The sequence below is a fragment of the Coptis chinensis genome, chromosome 1 (assembly GCF_015680905.1).
Source record: "Coptis chinensis isolate HL-2020 chromosome 1, ASM1568090v1, whole genome shotgun sequence".
NCBI classification, from domain to species: Eukaryota; Viridiplantae; Streptophyta; class Magnoliopsida; order Ranunculales; family Ranunculaceae; genus Coptis; species Coptis chinensis.
The window spans coordinates 37,262,859-37,287,880 of NC_141456.1; the positions used below are offsets into that span (position 1 = coordinate 37,262,859).

At 39.3% G+C, this 25,022-nt stretch overlaps 1 protein-coding gene and 1 pseudogene across 1 annotated transcript; both read left to right on the forward strand.

Annotated features, from left to right (window-relative positions):
- Window positions 1-2,882: 2,882 nt before the first annotated feature.
- Window positions 2,883-4,481, forward strand: LOC147523817 (uncharacterized). The gene is made up of 2 exons (XM_086572492.1): window positions 2,883-4,028; window positions 4,206-4,481. The coding sequence occupies exons 1-2, from the start codon at window positions 2,883-2,885 to the stop codon at window positions 4,479-4,481; spliced, it is 1,422 nt and encodes a 473-aa protein (XP_086428618.1).
- Window positions 4,482-16,397: 11,916 nt separating this feature from the next.
- LOC147523818 (callose synthase 12 pseudogene) lies at window positions 16,398-19,003 on the forward strand (annotated as a pseudogene).
- The last annotated feature ends 6,019 nt before the right edge of the window (window positions 19,004-25,022 follow it).

Below are 25,022 nucleotides of genomic sequence, written 5' to 3' on the forward strand. Positions count from 1 at the left end.
GGATTAAGATTTAGACTTGTGACCCGGCCCGACCCGACCCTATGTTAACTTTAGGGCCGGGCCAGCCCGACCTTAATATCTAAAGGCTTTTAAATGTTTAGGGCTGGGCTAGCCCGACCCGGCCCATTGCCCATTCCTAGTTGGAAGTAGGTGAGCACATATGAACCTTTCTGAAGTTCTCTGCTTCATTGACCCTGCATACAAAGCTGAAACGGATTTGACAAGGATCCCTCCTTTTCTTATGGCAATTGGAACAACTTGGTAGTTGTTTAAGCCTTTAACATGACTTTTTAAGTCAATGGATTCTTATTTCACATTGGATTAAGAAGCTAGTACATGACTACATGCCTACATGTGAGGTACCATTACTTTACTTTAACAGTAACGCAAGCAGAACGGCTAACTCTTTGGCGTTTGTGGACTTTTTGTTGGGTTTTAGAGTACAGACATTACTAACCAAGGACAAAGCCCAATAATAATTTCCTCAAAAGTCCACTTCAATTTTAATTTCCAGAGATCACAACCCAAGGACAAAACCCAATAATAATACTGCCATAAGTTCACTTCAATTTTAATTTTGTCATATAAGTCCAAAACCAGGCTGACGTCTTTATTTTTTACTTATAATTTCGGCTCAATGACAAACCGGGCTGACATCATCACATGAAAATTTAAATTTACATAGGTTTTCTTTACCTATGTAAATTTTAAATTTTAAATTTGCATATGAAAATGTACATTTTCATATGCAAATTTAAATTTACATATGAAAATGTACATTTTCATATGCAAATTTAAATTTACATAGTATTTTTACATATGAAAATTTAAATTTACATAATGACACCAGCCTGTGTTTTTAGACTTAGGGAGAAATTAAAATTCAAGTGGACTTAGGGCGAATGCTTTTTGAAAATTAGGTTCTCAGCCCAATTACTTGTTTAACTTCGTCATAAGTCCAAAACCGGGCTGACGTCATCATACATCATCATTTTTTATTTATAATTTCGGCTCAATGACACATTTTCATTAATAATTTTGGCTCAAGGACAAACCGGGCTGACGTCATCATATGAAAATTTAAATTTACATAGTATTTTTACATATGAAAATTTAATTTTACCTAGTGACGTCAGCCCGTGTTTTTGGACTTGGGGCGAAATTAAAATTTAAGTAGACTTAGAGCAATTTTTTAAAAAATTAGGCTCTCATCCTAATTACTTGTTTAGAATACAGAGTTACAGACCCGATATTGCACCACACCTTCAAATCCTTCAATAATTTGCGCGCTTTGTTGGCATTTTACAATCTTTTCTAGTGACATATGGATGCCAAAAGAGATTTTGGTCGTGGGCAAATATCGTCACCTCGATATTCCAGCCCGAGTATGGCGATATATCGATAATTGGTAAATAAGTTTGTACATCGCAGGTTTAAGGCGGGAAAAAGAGGAAGAAGAAGAGAATGGACACGCGACAAGTATTGATTAGTCAAAGCTATTCTCAAAGTACTATAAAAAGACTGGAAAAGAAGAGATTCATTCATTGGAAAATCATTACACAAATCTGAAAAAGATGAACGAGAGAGAGAGAGAGAGAGAAAGAGAAAAACAAAATTGTAATCGATACTGTTCAGTAATAACCAAAGCCATTTTCATTTTGATTCAATTTTTATCTTCATCTTTAGTTCTTCATTTCTTTTAAATCAAAGCTAGTTTCTTTAATCACAACATTGGCGTCGTCTGTGGTTCAAAGACAAAGATCGATTGTTTTGTCTTTTGTTTTCTTTTTCTTTGATAGAATCCATTGATTGAAATCTTAGTGGTAAAGAGAAGCTATTGGAAATATCAGTGAGGAGTTAAGGATCAAGAAAGAACATTATTTTCTGGTTTTCTTGGAAGTTTTGAAATTAATTGTGAAGAGAATAGGAATTTGGTTAAAGAAAGCAATCAAGATGCCTCCAAAGCGTGCTACAGCAAGTAAAGCAATGATGGTGAATGAAGGAAGCACTTCTCAGGCTGTGTCTAAGAATGAGGAGCGAAGAACTCGAAGATCAACAAGCAAAATGATAGAAGAAGTAGAGGAAATGCAAGAGAAAGAAATATCTTTGAAAGAATTGTTGAGAAGGATGAATGAATTAGAAAAGCAAAATCAGATGCTAATGCCTGAGAATAAATCAATAAGGGAAGAGAAGGAGAAGTGTGTTGAAGACGTTATGCATGAGAAAGATGATGAGGAATCGAGTTCAGGAACTCTAATAGTGCGAAAGAGTCATCTCGAGGAGAGGAAAAGGAGTCATATCGAAGAAGTACAATCTGTAGCGAGAACGACTCCGAAAGTGGTGAATGAAGAAGAAGGTAAAACACTAGTTACAAAGGAGATGGTGCAGGAAATGATGCAAAAGCAATTAGGAAATTAGTTATTGGAAAAGGTATCGGCATCGATAAGAAGCTGGCAGATGATGTCGGTAGAAATCCATTAAGAAAAGAGATGGAGAGGGCCTCGTTACCTCCGAAATTTAAAAATCCAAAATTGAGCCAATATGAAGGAGCTACTGACCCCATGAATCATTTGTTTAGTTATCGACATCAGTTCTCGATATATCAAGGCACCGAATATTGGGATACGGTACTATGTCGATCATTTTCGTGAAGCTTGAAAGGGAAGGCATTAAAGTGGTTTTGTACAATTCCAGAGGGGTCCATTTCATGCTTTTGAGAGATTGAAGAAAGGTTTCTTACTAAGTATGGTCACCAAAAGGTGAAGCCAAAGCAGGTGTCAGCCTTGTTCCAATTGAAACAAGCGAAGAAGGAGTCATTAAAAGATTTCTTATCGAGGTTCAAGGCTGAAACGCAGTCAGTGGAAAGATTAGATGAATAAAAAATGGCAGCTGTCATAGCTTTTCAAGCTGGAGTAATACCAAGATCTTATATGCATAAGTATTTGTTGAGGAAAGAGGTAAAAACGTTGCAAGAATTGTATGATAAGGTGGATAGAGATATCATAGTAGAGGAGGGATTGAGAACCGTCACGGTGCAAGCGGTATTGCAAGTCACCAACGCGGGGAAAAAAGAGAAAGATAATAATGATCAATATGAGAATCAAGACTCCTCGAGGTCAAATAACAAAAGACCTCAGGAGCATTATACAAATCGAGATAATCAACCTCAACATCGAAGAAAGTATGATAGAATATTGAAAGAAGAGCTTGATCCTAGTAATTTCATAGCTCTAAATTCCACAGCGGAGGATATTTTGCGGAGAATAGCAAAGGAAGATTTTGTGGTGTGGCCGAAATACACTCTTAGAGAAATGAAAGGAAAGCCTTATTGTCAATTTCACAAGATTGAGAACCACGAGATTAATAAGTTTCTCCAGTTATTAAAAGAGATAGACAGGCTTATGAAATATGGGAAACTAAGAGAGTTTCGTGCCGATGTTAGACCTGTAGAAACAGCGACCATAAGAGAAAAGCCATTGGGCGTAATAAACATGATTTACAAAGGGGAAATTCCTCAGAAAAAGATTGTTCGAGATAAGATAAGGAAGATCTCGACGGTCAAAGAAGTTCTCGAGGTCAATATCGAGCCAGTGCCAGTAAGTCAGCAGCTAATATCGTCTAGCATTCCTGGGGCAATCATGTTCGTACCGAAGGACTTGTCTAAGGTAATGTTACCACATGATAATGCTTTGCTAATCACTTTGCGTATTTCGGGCTATGATGTACAGAAGATATTAGTGGACTGTGGTAGTTCAGTTAATATTTTATTTTGGAAAGCATTCAAAGGAGTTTGTCTCGATGAGTCGCATTTAAAACCACCAAAGTTCAATTTATATGGTTTTAATGGAACTTCTACCAAACCTGCTGGGGAGATAAAATTGCCAATTCGAGTTGGGCCTCAAACGGTAATGACGAAGTTCGTGGTCATCAAGCACCAATCTGATCACAATGCTATATTGGGAAGGAAATGGATACACAAAATGCAGGCTGTGCCCAGTACATTTTATCAAGTTCTTAGATTCCCAACCGTATATGGATTGCACAAGATTAGGGGCGATCAGTCTGAATCATAAAAGTGTAATTTCGTTACAGTAAAGGGAATGATGAAGGGGAAGAGCCAAGACACTGGGGGCGTCTTGGAAAACTCTACTTAACAGTTACAGCAAACTTTGCCTGCCGATATTAGCATACATATACATGAGCAGGTAAAGTTCACTCAAGAGATAAATAAGCATAAGGAACCACCATGGGAAAGAAAAACCATAGAGGCGGTGGACAAGATTAATATCGATAAAGGAGAAAGTGAGCATCATACATTCATCGGTACAGAAATGGCTGTAGGTATAAGAAAGGAGTTGATAATATTTTTGGAAGAGAATCAAGATGTTTTTGCAAGGTCGATGTCGGATCTCACCGGTATCGATCCAGAGATATGTTCACATAAACTGAATATGGAGGAAAATGTAGCTCCAATGCATTAGAAGCATAGAAAAGTGAGGCCAATGTATGAAGAAGCAGTCCAGGTGGAGATACAAAAAATGTTAGATAATGGTATCATTAGAGAAGTTGAGCATTCTGAATGCGTAGCAAACATAGTGGCGGTACCCAAGAAAGATGGTAAGGTTCGAATTTGTGTTAACTTTACCGATGTAAATAAAAAGTGTACAAAGGATCACTATCCCATGCCTAGAATTGATGAATTGGTTGATCGAACGGCTGGTTTCGAGTTGATCAGTTTTTGTGATGGTTATTTAGGATATTTTCAGATTCTACTGGCTGTGTTAGACCAGTTAAAAACGGCATTCGTGGTCAATGGTGGAATATACTGTTTCATCATAATGCCATTTGGATTGAAAAATGCGGGAGCTACTTACCAAAGGCTAGTGGAGAAGATGTTCAAAAAACTCATCAAACGTATTGTCAAGGTCTATATCGATGATATGGTTATCAAGTCTATGAAAACTAGAGATCACGTAAGGGACCTCGACACTGTATTCAGAATATTGAGAGAGTTTAATATGAAGCTTAATCCCGAAAAATGTACTTACGGGGTCAGTTCTGGCAAGTTTTTAGGATATATAGTCACGAAGCGAGGTATCAATGCTAATCCTGATCAAATACGAGCGCTTCAACAAATGCCATCACCTACAACTTGAAAGCAAATACAAAGGCTAACGGGAAAAATAGCTGCGCTCAATAGATTTATTTCCAGAACGTCTGATCTCTGTAAGCCACTTTTTAAATTGCTTAAAAAGAATGTCAAGTTTTGTTGGAATAAGGAATGTGAAGAAACATTTTCTGAATTAAAGAAATATTTGCAAGAAATGTCAACTCTAACAAAGCTAGATGAGGGAGAAAGTTTGCTTCTTTATTTGGCTCATATTTTGCTATAAGCTCTGTCCTCGTGAAGGTAGAAAATGGATTGGAAAGACCAGTGTATTTTCAAAGTAAAACAATGCTCGAAGCCGAGACTCGATATTCGATGATAGAAAAGTATGCCTTGGCACTTTTATTCTTGTCTCAAAGATTAAAGCCATATTTTCAAGCACATTCAGTGATTGTAATGACGAATCTCCCATTAAAGCAGACTCTAGCAAAAATTGCTAAGTCATGAAGGATGTCTAAGTGGTCGTTATTAATAAATGAATTCGGAGTCGAGTATCGAAACCGCATATCGGAAAAGAGTCAAGTACTAGCCGACTTCCTAGCTAATTTTCCATCTGAAGATGCCAGTTGGGGCATGGAAAAAGAGGAGTTCGCAATGCTGCAAGAGCCTGAAAATGTTATCAATGCAGACGATCCATGGGCTGGAACAAATAGTTGGAGACTATTTGTCGATGGATCCTCTGGAGGAGAGGGGTGTGGCATCGGAGTGGTGTTGGTTACTCCTGAAAATCAAAGACTCGAGACTGCAATAACATTGGGTTTCCATGCGTCGAATAATGAGGCTGAATATGAAGCCTTAATAGCTGGTCTCGAGATGGCTAAATCTCTCAATATAAAAGAGTTATCGATTTTTAGTGACTCGATGCTCGTGGTAAACTAGATCAATGGGGGATACTCATCAAAATGTGAAAATATGGTCGATTATTTGAATTTTATAAAAGCCAAGTTAAAGAATTTCAGTAAAATAAGACTTCAGCATCTCAATAGAAATGAGAATAGGCATGCGAATGCCTTAGCATATGTGGCAGCAATGCTGGAAAACACAGAAGGTCATACTCTGCATATTGGAGTTCAAGAGAAGCCAAGTATCGACATTGACGACTCGACAGTCATGGAAATTGATACACTGGGGGCGTCATGGATGGAACCATACATCTCATATTTAGCTAATGGGAAAGTAGTGGAGGACAAAAATGAGGCTATAAGAATCATGTCTGGCGCCCAAAGATATGTATTGGTTGATAATGAATTATATCGAAAGAATCCTAGTGGTCCACATTTGAAATGCATATCGTATGAGGAAGCGCAGCTAATCATTGCCGAGCTTCACGAAGGCGAATGTGGAAACCACTCAGTTGGTAGATCGTTGGCCAATAAAATCACGAGACAGGGATATTTTTGGCCTCAAATGTGAAGGGATTGTCTTCGATATGCGAAAAAGTGTGTAAAGTGCCAAGTTCATGGGAAAGCCATATATGTTCCCGCTGAAGAGTTACATTGTGTCTCAAACCCATGGCCTTTTGCTCTATGGGGTATGGATATTGTCGGTCCGCTTACACTAGGGAGAGGCAAAAGAAGGTTCATATTGGCAGTCACAGATTATTTTACAAAATAGGTAGAAGCCATAGCTCTGTAGCATATCAAAGAAAAGGATGTCATAAATTTCCTTTTTGAACGAGTCATATGTCGATATGGATTGCCTTATGCTATTATATCATATAATGGTCCATAGTTCAAAGGAGGAAAAGTGAAAGCTTTCTTGGAATCTTACAAGGTTAATCACTTCACATCTATGCCATACTATGCTCAAGGTAACAGGCAGGCAGAGGCAACAAATAAGACCATTATGGATAATATCAAGAAAAAATTAGAAGACAAGAAAGGTCTTTGGGTGGATGAGCTAAATAGCGTTTTATGGGCTTATAGAATAACACCTCGAACAGCTACAGGTGAATCACCTTTTACTTTGGCCTATGGTATGGAGGCAATAACTCCATCAAAAACGGTGGTATCGACATCCAGAACAAAAATGATAAAGAATGGTCAAAATAATGAAAGAATGGCTTCAGAAGTTCTCAATCTCGAGGAGACAAAGGATCAAGTAAGGCTAAAGATCGACACCTATCATAGGTAGCTTAGAAAAGCTTTCAATAAGAAAGTAAGATAAAGACATTTTCAGGAAGGTGACTTGGTATTGAAAGTGGTCACTCAAGCTACTAAAGAAAAAAGGGCTGGCAAACTAGCAGCAAGCTGGGATGGGCCTTATATCATTCACAAGGTTGGAATCAATGGAGCTTATTACTTAAAAACGGCTGAAGGTGTAATATTACTAAAGCCTCAAAATGTAAGCAAATTGAAAGCATTTTATCAATAAAGAATATTTCAAGTATCATGATGTAATTTTTGTTATCAAAGTTATACATTCAATAAAGATATTGTCAATCTCAAAATCAATAGTTATACATGTATAACAAATATTCGTATCTCTAGAATTATATGATTGATAATAGGTCAAGCAAAAGCCTGGTGATCTGTAGATCTTTATCTCGGTACCAGGTCAAGAAAAATTTTGGTGATCTATAGATTCTCATCTCGATACCAGGTCAACAAAATCCTGTTCTTTGCATAAATACAAGTTCAGATCAATAAAATCCAATTCTTGGCAGAAATATCAAATTTGGGTAAAAAAAATCCTGGTGATCTGTAGATCCTCATCTCGATACCAAGTCAACAAAATCCTGTTCTTGGCAGAAATGCAAGTTCAGGTCAATAAAATCCAGTTCTTGGTAGAAATGTCAAGTTCGGGTCAAAAAATCCTGGTGATCTGTAGATCTTCATCTCGATACCAGGTTAACAAAATCCTGTTCTTGGCAGAAATGCGAGTTCAGGTCAATAAAATCCAGTTCTTGGCAGAAATGTCAAGTTCGGGTAAAAAAATACTGGTGATTTGTAGACCCTCATCTCGATGCCAGGTCAATAAAATCCTGTTCTTGGCAGAAATGCGAGTTCAGGTTAATAAAATCCAGTTCGGGGCAGAAATACAAGTATAGAAAATATGGAATATGTGGTGATTGAGTGGTCAACACCAGAATACGGAGGAAGTAAGATATGTTTTTATAAATAATATTTTAATGCAATGTTGATGTCGAATGTCGACATAATTTTTTTAGGTCGAAAGCAGAGGCAGGTATTAATAATTAAGGAAGAGACTATCAGAGATAGTGCAATAAGATTTCATTAAAAAGGGGAAAAGGGTAGGCTAAGCAGCCTATTATAGGTCAAAGTAAAAGCTTAAAATATAGGAAACAAGACTAATCATCATCTTCATCGTTATCATCATCTTTTTCTTCATCTTCATTTTCATCATCACCATCTTCACCATCATCCTCATCATCAATGCTATTGATTTCTTCATCATCATCATAACTATCTTTAGCATAGTCATAGAAATGTGGATCTCTCAACCATTCATTGTCATATTCGGCTTTATTTTCTTCTTCTTCAGTTTCTTCTTCTTTTTTTTCTTCTTCTTCTTCAGTTTCTTTTTCTGTATGTTCTTCATCATCAGAAAGGTCGGTGGTATGACAATCAGACCAGTGATCTGGAGGAGAATGATCGGGTAAAACCATAAAAATGGGCAGAATAATAAGGAAGAGGGAGGTAGAAGTCATGTTTTTTTTTAGAAGATGATCAGTAAGGAAGTTGAAAGAGGTATATTAAAAATCAAGGTTTTAAAGAGTTTTTATAGTAGAAAGAGTGTGTACGAACAAGAGTGTTTAATGTTGATTAGTATGAAAAAGAGGGGTATTAATGGTAGGCGAGCATGAAAATGAGGAGGTGGTACGAAAAAGCTTTTTTCTTCGTTGTTTGTGCGCGGGACAGTTAGAAGTTTGAATGATAATTAGATAAGCTTTAATAAGATGGTTTAGTTCAATCAATGTTGGTGTTTGAGCCTGTTAGATAGTACTTTGTTGGTCAAAAGAATATTTATTTGCTATATTAAATGCATGGCAGAGAGTAATAAAGATATATATGTAAGTGTCGATACTGCTTTTAGTTGGAGTGGTATCGAAACTCAGTTTTTAAAATAAGGATATATAAGTATCTATACTATTTTTAGTTGGAGTGATATCGAAACTCAAAATTGATTTTCAAATAGTTGCTAAGTATCGATACGATTTTTGGTTGGAGTGGTATCGAAACTCAAAATTGATTTTCAAATAGTTGCTAAGTATCGATACTATTTTTGGTTGGAGTGGTATCGAAACTCAAAATTGATTTTCAAATATTTACTAAGTATCAATACTGCTTTTAGTTGGAGTGGTATCAAAACTCAGTTTTTAAAATAAAGATACATAAGTATCGATACTATTTTTGGTTGGAGTGGTATCGAAACTCAAAATTGATTTTCAAATATTTGCTAAGTATCGATACTATTTTTGGTTAGAGTGGTATCGAAACTCAAAATTGATTTCCAAATAGTTGCTAAGTATTGATACTATTTTTGGTTGGAGTGGTATCGAAACTCAAAATTGATTTCCAAATAGTTGCTAAGTATCGATACTATTTTTGGTTGGAGTGGTATCGAAACTCAAAATTGATTTTTAAATAGTTGCTAAGTATCGATACTATTTTGGTGGGAGTGATATCGAAACTCAAAATTGATTTTCAAATATTTACTAAGTATCGATACTGTTTTTTGGTTGAAGTGGTATCGAAACTCAAAATTGATTTTCAAATAATTGCTAAGTATCGATATTGTTTTTTGGTTTGAGTGGTATCGAAACTCAAAATTGATTTTCAAAATATTTACTAAGTATTGATCTTGTTTTAGTTGAAGTGGTATCGAAACTCAAAATTTGATTTTCGGATATTTACTAAATATCGATACTATTTTTGGTTGGAATGGTATCGAATGTCGATGGTACTGTGTAAAAATGTTAATAAGCATCAGTTAAGCCTATATGAAGTAATATCAAAAGTTATTTGACACACATAAGCAGATGGTAGAACACAAAAACTATAGTTACATATTTCAAAAAAGGAGTTTAAAGAAATATAGATGGCCAGGCCCATTGTATCAACATTACAGTTACAAAGAAACTAGAGCTGTTTTGAGGTTTTGATTTTGGTTGTTGCAAGATCTCTAGTCTCAAGAATGGTGTTGAGGTCAACTCGAATGTCTGGATCATCCAAAATGTTAGGAGTACTAAGGAGGGAGTCAGGATTAAAAGGTGGAGTAGATATCTCCGTCTCGAAAGCCTCATTTGCTAGAGGGATAGAATCCACAGCATCATTATTAGCATCCTGCGCGCCAATGTCGGAGGGCAGCTCGCTCTCGTTATCATAGTCAAGCCCTTTGTCCTTAATGACATCAGCAGGAAGAAATCGCTTGAAGCTTTTCATAGTGTCCACACAGTACTCCATGTTTGCAGCATAAGCAGCCACTTGGGAATGGGCTTTCTCCAATTCAGCTTCCAAGTCCATTTTTTCAATACTTTTTCAGGCTATGGACAGTACTTTTTAAGAAGTATAGAGGAGCGACATAATTATCGGTGTTCGGGAGATCGATTGTCAATTTGGGATTGCCGTATTTATCAACACCAGTTCGAGCGGTGACTTCTTCCTCAGTGCGTTTAAGCACTAAAACAAAGTCGCAACGATAGACCAGTCAAATAGCAGCCCCGAGATAAAGGAGGGAGGGAGTATCGTAAAGTAACATACCTCTAATATTAAAAACACGATGTATCAAGGATAGAACAGCAATCGAAGCGGATGACTCCCATTGCCCAGATACAATGATATGGTATAATGGCCATCTGAAATCACTATCTCGGTTTATCCTTATAATGCCAGCACAGTTCATTCATTTTTTGGGATAAAAATAACCACTGGGTTCTTTTGTACCATATTTGTTCTTCTCATTACATTCAAGAAAGGTATAATGTTTTTGGATATCGATGAGACGAATTCTTGAGGATGATCGGGCATCGGGTGCAAGGTGAGAATTATAGAAATTACAAATGTACAGCAATCTCCAGAAATTGCCTGTGCCTTGGCTAGGAGAAATGGTCAGATAGTTCAGTACTTCTCGATCGAGGTAGGATAAGGGAAGGCGTAAGCCGGCAGCTAGTTGCCCAACAGTAATAATGGTGGTTTTCTAGTCGCCACTTTGGCATCGAGCTCCTTTTTTACTTCTAGCATAATGTAGAAGTTGGATATAGTCTGGTATTTGGTAGGCAGCTTTAACAATATCTAAATTGGGTCTTTCTAAGAAACAAGGATCCAAACCATTACTCCAAATGCTCTGATCGTTAATAATTTCCCGATCGGTGTCTGAATCCACAGTCTCGAAGGGATGGCAGGGTAGGCCATCAGCCAGATACAAGGGATGCCATGCCGGTTCGTCAGTCTCAATTCTTTGGGATGACGACGCTGAAGAAGAAGAGTTCACTCGAATTGCAGATTCAATACTTTCATTCGACATGTCGGTATCACTAGAAACAATAAATTTTTTATTAGAATTATATCCTTTATCTGAGCCACTATCGCTATATATAGTATAAGTATACAATATATTATTTACTAAGCACGTATTGAGGTCACGAGATGGTAATGTCGGGGTTCGAGGTGAAGAACTGTGTCTCAAACGCATGCGTTCTTGACGTCGAAGCCAGGATTGTTTCAAGAGAGTGCGTATAAAGTTAACATAAGTTTTTCTCCTAGCCATACTGTCAAAGATTATAATTCAAAATCTAATTAGTATAAGGATACACAGGTAATATTGAAACACTCAAAGCCTAAACCCTAAGTAGAATAATCTGGAAAAAGAAGATGGCGAGATCAGTTAAAATATTATCACCAAACGTTAAAATGAGAATAAGGAATAGCATGTTAAGTTATTTTTTGGTACTAACCTGATATTATGCAGAGAGATTTGTTGAAAGCAACAGCAAGTACAACCAAAACGGAGCTTTTCTGAAGACGTTAATGGTGGTGGGGTTTAGATGGTTTTTTCGCAAGATTGTTTGTAAAAGTGAAGAGAGAGAAAGTAAAATAAGGTTTTTATAGTTTCAAAAGTTAGGAGAGAGAAAGTGAAATACGGCGTTTATAATTTCGAGGCAACTGGGTTGTCCACAGTTGTAACCGCTTGAATTTTTGAATTTGGAGATGGGTGAAATTTGTTTTGGTTCTCGAAACATTCAAATTTTTTGGGGTTAAAATTTGAAAGTTTCGAGAAGGGGCGATGTAGTGGGCAAATATCGTCACCTCGATATTCCAGCCCGAGTATGGCGATATATCGATAATTGGTAAATAAGTTTGTACATTACAGGTAGGAGTGTAAAAAAAACCGTTGACCCATCATCCGGTAGGGTACCCAGTCTTCACCCGCCACCCAAACCCCCACCGACCTGAAAATAGACCCACCCCACCCCACCACCATTTTTATGCGGTCGGGCTATGGGTATAGGTTCTATGCTCAAACCTGACCTGTCAAACCGCCCAACCTGCACCGTGTCAAAAGCCGTTGACCCAACCCCGTTGACCCGTACAATTTCAAGACTAACTCTAATATTTTTGTATTTTGTTTATAATTTCTTTTAACTTTTGTAGGAATTTGATAGATATGAAACAAACTTATGAGTTCAACATCAATTTTACATATTCAAGTTTGAACATTGGAAAAATATCAAAAGTTCAAATTCAACTTTCGAATTTTGAAGAAGATAAATCATTCATCCTTGTATTAATTTCGAATTCTTTTTGTTTATATTTTATTGTTTTGTACCATAGATCCTCGCTCCCATCTTCATTTTATCATACTATGGAAAATAATCAATTTACAAATGGTAAATCATGATAAATAAGTTTCAAATTTACAGATATGGTTTTGGGTTCAAATTCAAGTTTTTTTATTTTTGTTTATTTTTTATTGATTGATTCCATTTTTTCTCTATGTTGTGAATTAGAAATATATTACTTACAGAATTAGAAAGTTTTTTTTTTTAGTGAAATTGGATTAAAATGATAATTTCCACTCGACCTAGATGACCCGCCCAAAACCCGCCCCGTAAGCTGACCCAACAGGCCAGGCGATGGTACTAAGACATGACACTTCAACCCGCCCCGTCGGGGACCACTGGATTTGTATCCCCTAGACCCGCCCCGCCCCGACCCATCACTATTTGACCTGCGGTTGACCCGCCCCGCCCCGTATTACACCCCTAATTGCATGTTTAAGGCGGGAAAAAGAAGAAAGAATAAGAAAATGGACACGCGGCAAGTATTGATTGGTCAAAGCTATTGTAGAAGTACTATAAAAAGACTGGAAAAGAGGAGATTCATTCATTGGAAATCATTACACAAATCTGAAAAAGAAGAACGAGAGAGAAAAAGAAAAAGAAAATTGTAATTGATACTGTTCAGTAATAACCAAAGCTATTTTCATTTTGATTCAATTTTTATCTTCATCTTTAGTTATTGGTTTCTTTTAAATCAAAGCTAGTTTCTCTAATCATGACAATTTTGACATGAGAAATTTATGCATATAATTCTTATTGCATGCCAATTCTCTTGGGAATCGTAGATACTGGCTAGGATTTGTACAATATAAGTTGTACAACCTAATGGTAGAAATTTTGGCCCTGTACAACTTATATTTGACTAGGATTTGGCTCTAGTCTTGCAATATTTCTCACGAAATGGGCTTGATGATAGCAATATTTCTCTACGGCATTAGTCATAAGGTGAAATCCTAAAATCTTTCACAACCAATATAAACATTCTAGGTAGCCAAGTAGGTGTGTATGAATTGGTAGAAAGTGTGTATCAGTGTATGCGCCCTTTATCCAATGTACCTTTTATCAGTGTATGCGCCTTTTATTCAATGGAGTATTGACATAGAATTTCTTAGGGCGTTTAGTCAATTTTAGAGTGTAACATAATCTTTTCTTAAATCTTGCCTTATATAATCTGGTTTCAAGAAATTGGGCCTCCAACCCTCATTTTTAACTGGTTACTCTGAATCTCGTGGATCTAATATAGTTGACATTTATTTAAGGTAATTAATTGGGTGTTGTCTTTCAGTTTTTTGTAGTTATATTAAGAGGCTATTTGTTTTTTTGGGTTAAATTATAAGAGGGTCTTATAAAATGATTTTTATAAAGTGATTTGTTTTTCATTTTAAGTTCTTCTTATAAACACTTGTAAAAATATAAAAAATAAATACACAACATCCTATAAATGGTTATTTAACAAATATAACCCTACTTTACATCACATTTAACTTTAATAGATTAATTTGAAACAAACGAATAATTTAATTTTCGATTTCAAATCAATTTTAATAATTAGAATATCGATTTTAGAAAATTACCTTAATAGCAAGGTGGTGGCGGTGGTGGTAGTAGCGGCGGCAGCGGTGGTGGTGGTAGTGGCCTTAATAATATGGTGGTGATGGTGGTGGTGGTAGTGGAGGTAATGGTATTGGTCTTAATAGCATAGTGATGGTAGTGATGGTAGTGGCAATAGTAGTAGCGGTGGTCTTAATAGTACAGTGGTGGAGGTGGTGGTAATGGCGGCGGCGGCGGTTTTAATAGCTTGGTAGTGGCAGCGGCGGTGGTTTTAATAGTTTGGTAGTAGTGGTGGTGGTGGTGATGGTGGCGTCCAATTTTGATACTTATAGAATTGGAGCTTCTTATAAGACATTTCTAGTATAATGTCTTTTATAAGAGGCAAAAAAACAAATAAAAAAAATGTCCAAAATTACTGGTCCACATATTATAAGAGGTTATAAGACTTTCATGTCTTATAAGAGGCAAAAACAAATAGCCCTTAAGTAGACTATTGTTTTTGGAGTTCTCACATTTTAAATCTAAAATTTTGTTAAAGTGCAGCATGAATGTGGCACCGTTAACTTGAGTTGAACACTTGAACCTTGACGTTGCATTCTACTTATCGTGTCGATTTGGTTTGATTTACTAACAAGTTTTGGTTTTGCTAATTATCGATGTTTATTGTTTTTTTCAGGTATGATTATTTCTTGTGTTTGATATATTGGCTTCTTATTTGCAGGATATGGAGAATTATGGAGTATGGACAACGACATTCTTGAAGTTGTGTACATCAGTACATGTCAGAGTAACACTTAAATTAGCGTACGAATTGGGTTGGACACTCGGACTCTATAGTTACTCTGAACGATATACTTTTCGTAATTAAGCTGATCTTACCTTACGTCTCGTGGCGTGTGATTTTTATTTCTTCTCGATAGGAAGTGGCTAAACACGTACACAGGAGGACAGGCAATTGAAGAGACAAAAGAGTTGCAGTGCTTGTCTGTTTTGGCCATGCAAAAGGACATAGTAGTATGGAGTTGTTTAATTTGTGATTCGGTTGAAGATTCAAAAAATGTTGTGTTCCAATGAAGTAGTTGCGGAGACGACAATACAACCACCTAACTTAAAGATACAATGTTGGCTTAAAATAAAAGAAGTGAAGAACATAGGCACGGTGTATGGGCGCATTGAGATGATGTATTTGTAGTAGCCATATTCAGGAATGCATCACATAAGTACTGGCCCAAGAGATAAGGCTCATACCATAGTATGTATTTGGCCCAGAGAATAGGCCCAGGACCATACTATGTCCCATGAGTAAAACCTAAGAGAGGGATATAAAAAGAAAAGGAATGAGGAAGAAAAGAGGAGGGCAATGAATGGAGACATAGAAGGGGTGAGAGAGAGAGGTGAACTACGGTGCTTGATCCCCGAGATGAGTACGTGAGGCAACCGAATTGGTGCAAACCGATCCAAAATATAGAGTGAATGTGAGTAAAGTTAGAGATTGGCGAGATTCAAGGGTAAAGTGGTTGTAAATAAATGGCTCGTCCTGGGGGACAGAAAAGTTTTAAACATATAAGTTTTCTCTCCATTCTTACAAAAAACACTCGAGCTTTGACCATTTTCTGTTATTTCGTTCCTCTATTTTGGTTTCTTAAATGTTACTCTGAGAGAGAGAGTGGTGATGTTTTGAGCTAAAAGATAAGGTTTTTGGAAGTGGGGCGGTTGAGTTTTGAAGAAAGATTAGATTTTGAGATGTGGGGATGTTGTGTTTGAAGTTGAGTATAGCGGGTTTTAATATGGGGTGTTGAGTTTGAGTGCTTTAAGACTTAGAAAGATGGGTTTCTCTGTTTTGATATAATATAGTTTGGGGTAATAGAGAAAGGAAACATGTTTACTTTGGAGGAGAAGAGCAAAGCAATAGGTGGGGTGGTGATGAATGGAGGGGCACCTATTCTTGCTGAAGAAATGAAGATTGTGAAAGAGCTTCAAGATCGGTCAAGAACTAAGAAGAGTATAAACTCGAAATGCGGGCATGCCGCTCTTTAGTCCGCTTGTTTCCTTGCCTCAAGTCGGCACCTTTTGTACTACTTTCCTCAAGAGCACAAAGAGCATGAATAACCGAAGTCTCACATCCGGACCACTTAATGGCCTGAGAGAAGAGGAGAGGGTAGTTCGAAAGTAATTAAAGAAGACGGTGGTGGGAATCAAGAGTGAAGCTTGGATGACTATGTTGGGTTCACTAGTCCGAGAGATCATACTGGTGCAAGTATGTTACATCCCATTGTTGTATCATGTCATTCACAAGTTAAATAGTTGATGTGAACGGTAGCGTAAGATTACGCTCGTTGTTGGTGGTGGTGAATGAATCGGTCGATCCCACGGTGGTGAGTGGAGAGATGGGTGGAGAAGATGGGGAAATGGGTCGGTTTGGACCCATTTCAGATCTTGGCAAATTGGGCCTGGTCTCGAGCTTGGGCCTTTCGGATGACTATGTATATGCTAGTTCTTAGGTGACTAAAGGGAAGCGAAAGGGTGTTGGTAAGACAGGTTTTGTTGAGCAGAGGTCATTTTTGAATGTGTTTAGGAGCTTTGATCGACTATGGATTAGGCATTTATTGTTTCTTCAAGCTGCAATTATAGTTGTGGGGGCGGAAGAGTCAAAGTGGGCTTATCCGTGGCAAGTTTTGAGAAATCGTGACACCCGGTTTCGGGTACTAAGTGTGTTTATCACTAGGGCAGGACTTAGATTGTTTCAATCCTTACTAGATTTTTTCACTCAGTATGGATTGGTTTCAAGCGAGACAAGGCGGCTTGGCCTGAGGATGGTGCTAAAGAGTGTTGTTGCTGCAGTATGGACAGCTACCTTTGTTGTTATATATGGACTGGTTTGGAGAGGGTCTAGCAAAGCAGAAGTAATGCAAAAGGTTTTCCTTATTGCAGCGCCTGTATATCTCCTCCCGCAGGTACTACTAGCGAAGGTTCTATTGGTTCTACCTTGGGTGCAGAACTTTCTCGAGGAAACTAATTGGAGAATCTTTAATGTCGTAACCGAGACGCGAATTTTTGTTGGTCGTGGCCTTAATGAAGGGATTGTTGACAGCATGGAGCACTCAGTTTTCTGGATTCTCATTCTTGCCGCGAAGTTTAGTTTCAGTTTCTACTTCCAGATTATGCCCAGGAGTGAACTGAAGGCTATATGGAAGCTTAAAAGAATAGATTATGATTGGCTTGAGTTATTTGGTATCACTAACAGATTGGCGGTCGGGCTGTTATGGCTTCCAGTGCTTTTGATTTGCCTTGTGGATATATAGAGATGGTACTCAATATTCTCTTCGTTGGTTGGATCGTTGGTGGGTTATTTGACCATTTGGGTGAGATTCGGAACATCCAACAGTTGAGGCTAAGGTTTCAGTTTTTTGCAACCTTTTTGCGGAGATAGATTACTCAATTCGGATTCAGAAGTTCACGGAAATCTACAAAACGATTGCAGTGCAACAGATTCATGCGAAGTTAATATCCCTTGTGGATTTCCTGGATAAGCCTAAGAAATATCTCAACAAGTTGGTGAACACACTGCAGGCCTTGTACGAGGTTTTGATTCGAAGATTTCCCAAGGTGAAGAGGACGTCAGAACAACTAAAAGAAGATGGTTTAGCACCTCTGAGTCCAGCTACTAACTCCAGTTGGCTTTTTGAGAATTCCATCAAGTTGCCCAACATTGAAAATGCTACCTTCTACCGCCAGGTTCATCATGTGCGTATAAGTCTAACATCCAGGGACTCTAGGGTCAACGTCCCAATTAATCTGGAGTCAAGACGCCATGTTGCTTTCTTCAGCAACTCCTTGTTTGTGAATATACCCCATGCTCCCCAAGTTGAAAAAATGATGGCTTTCAGTGTCCTTACTCCTTACTATAACAAAGAAGTTTTGTATAACAAAGAACAGCTGCGAACTGAGAGTGAAGATGGTGTCTCTACACTGTTCTATCGGCAGAAAATTGACGATGATGAGTGGATAAATTTCTTAGAGAGGATGCGCAGAGTGGGCACGGTGTATGAAAATGAAATAGGGAATAACAAGCTAAAAGATCTCCGCTTCTGGGCATCGTACAGAGACCAGACATTGCTCGTACTGTAAAAGGCATGATGTATTACCATAGAGCTCTCAGGATGTCGGGGCGTTCCTTGATTCGCTTCGAGATGGACATCAGGGAGAGATCAGAAGACCTTGCTCATGTTAGTTCAAAGAGACAAGGCACTGAAATGAAGCCTCAGGCATCAGACTCAGATGTGTCACGTTCTTCACGAAGTATGAGCAGAATGAATAGAAAGGCAAGTGTAGCCTTCAGAGGCCTTGAGTACGGAACTGCTCTTAGGAAATACACATATGTAGTTGCTCGCCAGATTTGAGGAACTCAGAAAGCTAAGAAAGACCCACATGCAAAGGAGATATTATATCCCATGAGGAACAATGAAGCCCAATTAAGCGGATGAGTACGGGGGGACGAGCCCTCCGCGGACCCTCGTGTCCGAATCAAACATGGGGCAGGCTGAGTTGTCCGGGACCATCAGGTCCGAAGCCTCGAGCGGGATAGGATCCGTAGACCTTCATGTCCAAACAGCGCGTGTGGGGCAGGCAGAGCTGTCCCGGACCAGCGTGTTCGAAGCCTCGAGCGGGATAGGATACAGACCCTCGTGTTCAAAAAGCGCGTGTGGGGCAGGCAGAGCTGTCATGGACCCTCTTGTCCGAATCAAACATGGGGCAGGCTAAGTTGTTCCCGGATAAGCATTCCGAAGGAGAGCGGAGGGGTTCGAGAAGACTCTTCGCGGATATGTCGTGGGACTATCCGAATGAGTGCGGGGGGGATGAGCCCTCCGCGGACCCTCGTGTCCAAACAGCGCGTGTGGGGCAGGCAGAGCTGTCATGGTCCGGCGTGTCCGAAGCCTCAAGCGAGATAGGATATGCGGACATGAGATCCGAGTCAAGCCTTGGGGCAATGAGAGAGCCCCAACCGGCGAGAGCCCGAGCAAGCCCGCGGAGTGGGATGAGCCCTCCGCGGATCAGAGATGCTAGAGATACATGGGACAATGAGAGAGCCCCAACCGGCGAGAGCCCGAGCGAGCCCGCGGAGTGGGATGAGCCCTCCGCAGATCAGAGATGCTAGAGATACATGGGGCAATGAGAGAGCCCCAACAGGCGAGAGCCCGAGCGAGCCCGCGGAGTGGGATGAGCCCTCCGCTGGATCGAGATGCTAGAGATACATGGGGCAATGAGAGAGCCCCAACCGGGCGACAACCCGGTCGAGCCCAGCGGAGGGGATGAGCCCTCCGTGGACCGGAGATGCTGCTAGAGATACATGAGGCAATGAGAGCCCCAACAGCGAGAGCTCGAAATGAGCCCGGAGGAGGGATGAGCCGCGGGACGGAGAAAGGCAAAGAGACAGGCAGGTCAAAGAGAGTAGCCCCAGAGCCTGGTTGAGCTGCAGGTCGGAGATGCAAGAGATATGCGGACATGAGATCTGAACAACGGGGGGGATGAGCCCTCCGCGGACATGAGATCCGAGTCAAACCTGGGGGCAAGCAGAGTTACCCCTCATCAAACTTCACTCCAGAGCAGAGATAGCAGGGGGGATGAGCCCTCTGCGGACATGAGATCCGAGTCAAACCTGGGAGCAAGTTGAGTTGCCCCTCATCCGACTTTCCACTCCAGAGCAGAGACAACGGGGGATGAGCCCTCCGCGGACATGAGATCCGAGTCAAACCTGGGGGTAAGCAGAGTTGCCCCTCATCAGACTCCACCCGCAACGGAGATAGCGGGGGATGAGCCATCTGCGGACATGAGATCCCAATCAGACTTGGGGGCAAACAGAGTGGCCCCTCAATAGACTCCACTTCAGAGTAGAGACAGTGGGGGGAGGGGGATGAGCCCTCCGCGTGCCGGAGTTCCAGAAGGAACAATACTATTGAATTCTACAAAAGAGAAATAGAGGGGAGGAGGCCCTTTGCGCATGCGGTATATCGAATTCCATGAGTAAGTGCAAGGGGGATGAGACCCTTGGCGGATACAATGTTGAGTCCTACGAAAGGGAAATGAAAGGGTGAGACACTCCGCGGACATGATAGAGATTTCTATGAATGAGAGCTTATGGTCAAGCGAGACCCTCCGCGGACATTGTAGTGAGTTATGAGAAGGAGAAATGCAGGGGACGAGACAATCCGCGGACATAGTGGTGAGTCCTCTGAAGGAGAGATGGTGGCTAAGGTGATACACTCTGCTGCAGGGCGCGCTGAGTTCGAGAATGAGAGCAGGTGGGGGGGAGCGCACCGATATGGTAGTGAGTTCTATGTGAGAGGTGTTGGGCCGGGTTGAGACACATCGTGGGCATGGTATTGAGTTGAAGAGAGAGAGCGGGCGGGGATGAGATACCGAGTTCTACGAAAGGGAAATGAAAGGGTGAGACACTCTGCGGATATAGTAGTGAGTTATGTGAAGGAGAGCTTATGACAGGGCTGAGACACTCCGCAGACATAGTGGTGAGTTCTCTGAAGGAGAGATGGTGGCTGAGGTGATACACTCCTTGCAGGGCGATGAGTTCCGGAAGGAGAGAAGCAGTGGTCGGGGAGGCATACCACCGATATGGTAGTGAGTTCTATGTGAGAGGTGTTGGCTGGGTTGAGACACATTGTGGGCATGGTATTGAGTTGAAGAGAGAGAGCGAAGGGATGAGAGGCAGGAGTTCTTCTGAAAGGGAAATGAAAGGGTGAGACTCTCGCAGATATAGTAGTGAAGTTATGTGAAAGAGAGCTTATGACAGGTCTGAGACACTCTGCGGACATAGTGGTGAGTTCTCTGAAAGAGAGATGGTGGCTGAGGTGATACACTCCGCAGACAGGGCAGTGAGTTCCGAGAAAGAGAGCAGGTGGCTGGGGGAGGCATACCGCTGAGATAGTAGGGAGTTCTATGTGAGAGGTGATGGTTGGGTTGAGACACATCGTGGGCATTGTATTGAGTTGAAAAGAGAGAGTGAAGGGGATGAGATAGTTGAGTCCTATGAAAGGGAAATGAAAGGGTGAGACACTCTACGGAATAGAAGTGAGTTATGTGAAGGAGAGATTATGACAGGGCTGAGACACTTCGCGGACATAGTGGCAAGTTTTCGGAAAGAGAGATGTTGGCTGAGGTGAGACACTCCGTGGACATAGTAGTGAGTTCTATGAAGGAGAGCTTATGGCTGGGTTGAGACACATTGTGGGCATTGTATCGAGTTGAAGGGAGAGAGCGAAGGGATGAGATCCTTTGGGGATACGTTAATGGGGTATATGAACAAGAACCCGATGGATTGAGTACTTCACGCAGACATACGGTCCAAAGAGCTTGAGTACATGGATACGAAATGTCCTAAGGAGGAGAAGACTACGTACAGTCACAGGATACTGTGGATATCTAGAGTTCAAAGAGAGGGACAAGGAAGTTCGAAGACTTCTCGGGTCCGCCGTCGTCATCGTCGCCGAACCCGAGAGGGGGCAAATGTAGTAGCCATATTCAGGAATGCATCACATAAGTACTGGCCCAAGAGATAAGGCCCATACCATAGTATGTATTGGGCCCAGAGAATAGGCCCAGGACCATACTATGTCCCATGAGTAAAACCTAAGAGAGGGATATAAAAAGAAAAGGAATGAGGAAGAAAAGAGGAGGGCAATGAATGGAGGCATAGAAGGGTGAGGAGAGAGAGGTGAACTACGGCGGCTTGATCCCGAGATGGGTACGTAGGCAACCGAATTGGTGCAGCCGATCCAAAATATAAAGTGAATGTGAGTGAAGTTAGAGATTAGCGAGATTCGCGGTAAAGTGGTTGTAACAGTATTCATTTTATATGTGAGTTGATGTAATGAGGAAGTGGTGAAATTACTCTATAAAGTTCACTTGGGGTCACTTTTGTCTGACTCTTTATATTTCTGTTTTGTTGCACTGATATACTCGACTGCAACATGAATATTTGCAGTGGATTTCTTAATTAAGTTGATTGTAGCAAGCTGCATAACAGTGCAACTCTTGTTAGCAATTCGGGATACGGCAAAAATACTATAAGGGAAAATTTAAGAATTATTTGATGACTCGAAAAAATAGTACGGTCAAATATTGGATCAAAAATTCACAATACAATAATTATGCAATGTTTAATTTGTACGCGTTTTCAATGTTTGGTTGCAAAAATTTGAAAATCAAAAATTCGAAACTAAATTAATAGATTTTGTTTTAAATAGATATTGTTTTAAACTAAGCTTGAAATGCTTGATAAACCAAGCATATGAGCCCACAAGCATTCTTTCAAAACTTATATCCCTCAACAACTCGCTTCTCTTTCCAGTTTCTATTCTCTCTCTCACTCCCTACTCTCTCTCAACCGCAATAAAATTAAAGAAAGAAAAAGAAATCGCAGGCAATCAAAGATGCATGTCTTCTTCTTGATCTACCTAAACACTAGCAACGGTTTATCAAAACTTGATTTGTTCTCTTTGCTCTCTTTTTTTCTCTCAAAGCTCATTTCTAAAATTGAAAAGATTCCATAAATGGGGCATTTTTTAAAAACAAATTTTTGATTAATTCATGAATTAGTGTATTAAACGTCCAGTATGAAAAAATCGCAAATTATTCTGAATGATTCAAACATGCGGACATTCTAATCATTTTGCTTCTAAAAAGACGTATTCGAAAATTGCTAACAAGGAGTGCAACAGGAATGTTGCAGTGATATCTGATAGTGCAACATGAATGTTGCAGTGGGTTTCTTAGTTCAGTTAACTGTAGTAGGCTGCAAAGTAGGGGCAACATGAATGTTGCAGTGGGTTTTTTAGTTCATTTGATTCTAGTAGGCTCTAAAAGGTAGTGCAACATGAATGTTCCAGTCATATATACTCCATTGCAACATAAATGCTACAACGATATCTAACAGTGCAATATGAATGTTGCAGTGACATTCTGATAGTGCAAACAGGAATGTTGCAATGGATTTCTTAGCTCAGATTATTGTAGTAGAGTGCAACATAAATGTTCCAATGAGCTTTTTCATTTGAATTTTACATAAGATTACGTTTCTAAGTTCACATATTTAACACAAGTATCCATTGTTATTATGTCAGTTTAAAATTTAATCAAAATGAGATCGAAACCAACTATCCAAACTTTTACATTCCACAAATAGATAATACATCATTTACTTGCTTGTAACATACATCACGAAAGAAGATCTCTACTATAGCACCCTGAAACCGATCTCTTACCCTAGATTGGTATTTCACACCTGAATGCTAATTAACGTCAAAATTTCTAAATAATTGATGCATTCTAATATTGATTCATAATTAAAGAAAATGAAAAAATAGCTAAATTATTACAAAACAAGTTAAAAAGAATCAGTTTAAAACTAAAGAATTAAGATTTCTTATCCCAGCAGAAACTACAGTTATGGTGAGGAAGCTTGCATGGTTGTTACTTATCAAACAAATCTGTACATCTCTATCATTTATTCTCAAATGACCAATGTTAATCACTTAGTCAGTGCATATATATAATAATTAAACAATGTTAATTACTTGGTGCTTGCATTGTATTCGCCTAGCAACCTATATTCCAATTATCTATGTAGGACGGTAGGTACATGTTCATCCTCTTTCAACTACTTATTAGCAATTCTTACATTTCGTTTATATAATCTTTGTATGTGTGTCGATTAACGGAGTTTCAAAATAGACATGTTAGGTACAGGCAATACAAAAATCAATCAATAATTCGGAAAGATCCAGATCATGACTAACACATGCGAAAATAAATTATTATAGCACATACGTGTCAAAATATATCAAAAAACTGATTCGATCTCTTTCTGAAAAAGGGGTGGTGGTTTTTCCATGAAAACGACTGAGCCGGCTGGCTGCCTACGTACCCATTTAGGGATCAAGCTAGTCGTAGTTCTCCTATTAGCCTGTAAGGTTTTATGGGAATGGATTAAGTCATTTTGATGAGGAAGGCGGCATAGGCTCCTCTCACTCTTGCATCTATCTACGTAATGTCCACTAACCGATTCCTTATCTTGAATTGTTATTTCACATTGTACGTCACTTTAGGAATTATCTTTCGAGATAATTCTCGAGCAAATAAACGCAAAATATTCTCAATAAAATATTATTGATTCACTACTAATAAGAATTAGTACATTAATTCATAATTAACACAGATATAATATTAATTATTTCTTGACAAACAGTTATATGGAGTATCAAGCTATCGAACTAACCTCATTTATATTACTTTACCCAACAATGTATATACTTCCTAGCTAAAGAAAATAGCAATTATATTACCTGACCCAAGCTCGTCTACTTATACACCAGCTTACCGTTTAAGTAGTAAGTGTTCCGTAGATGTATAATTGTCTCATCTAAAGTTTTTATTTAGAAGAAGACAAACTCTTCTTCGATCAATTAATAGGTTCGTCCTGCGACCCTTCTC

Coding starts and splice junctions, on each gene's coding strand:
- LOC147523817 (XM_086572492.1), top strand. CDS start 2,883: ATGGCAGCTGTCATAGCTTTTCAAGCTGGAGTAATACCAAGATCTTAT. Junction 4,029..4,205: donor AAGTTCTTAGATTCCCAACC/GTATATGGATTG, acceptor ATACATGAGCAG/GTAAAGTTCACTCAAGAGAT.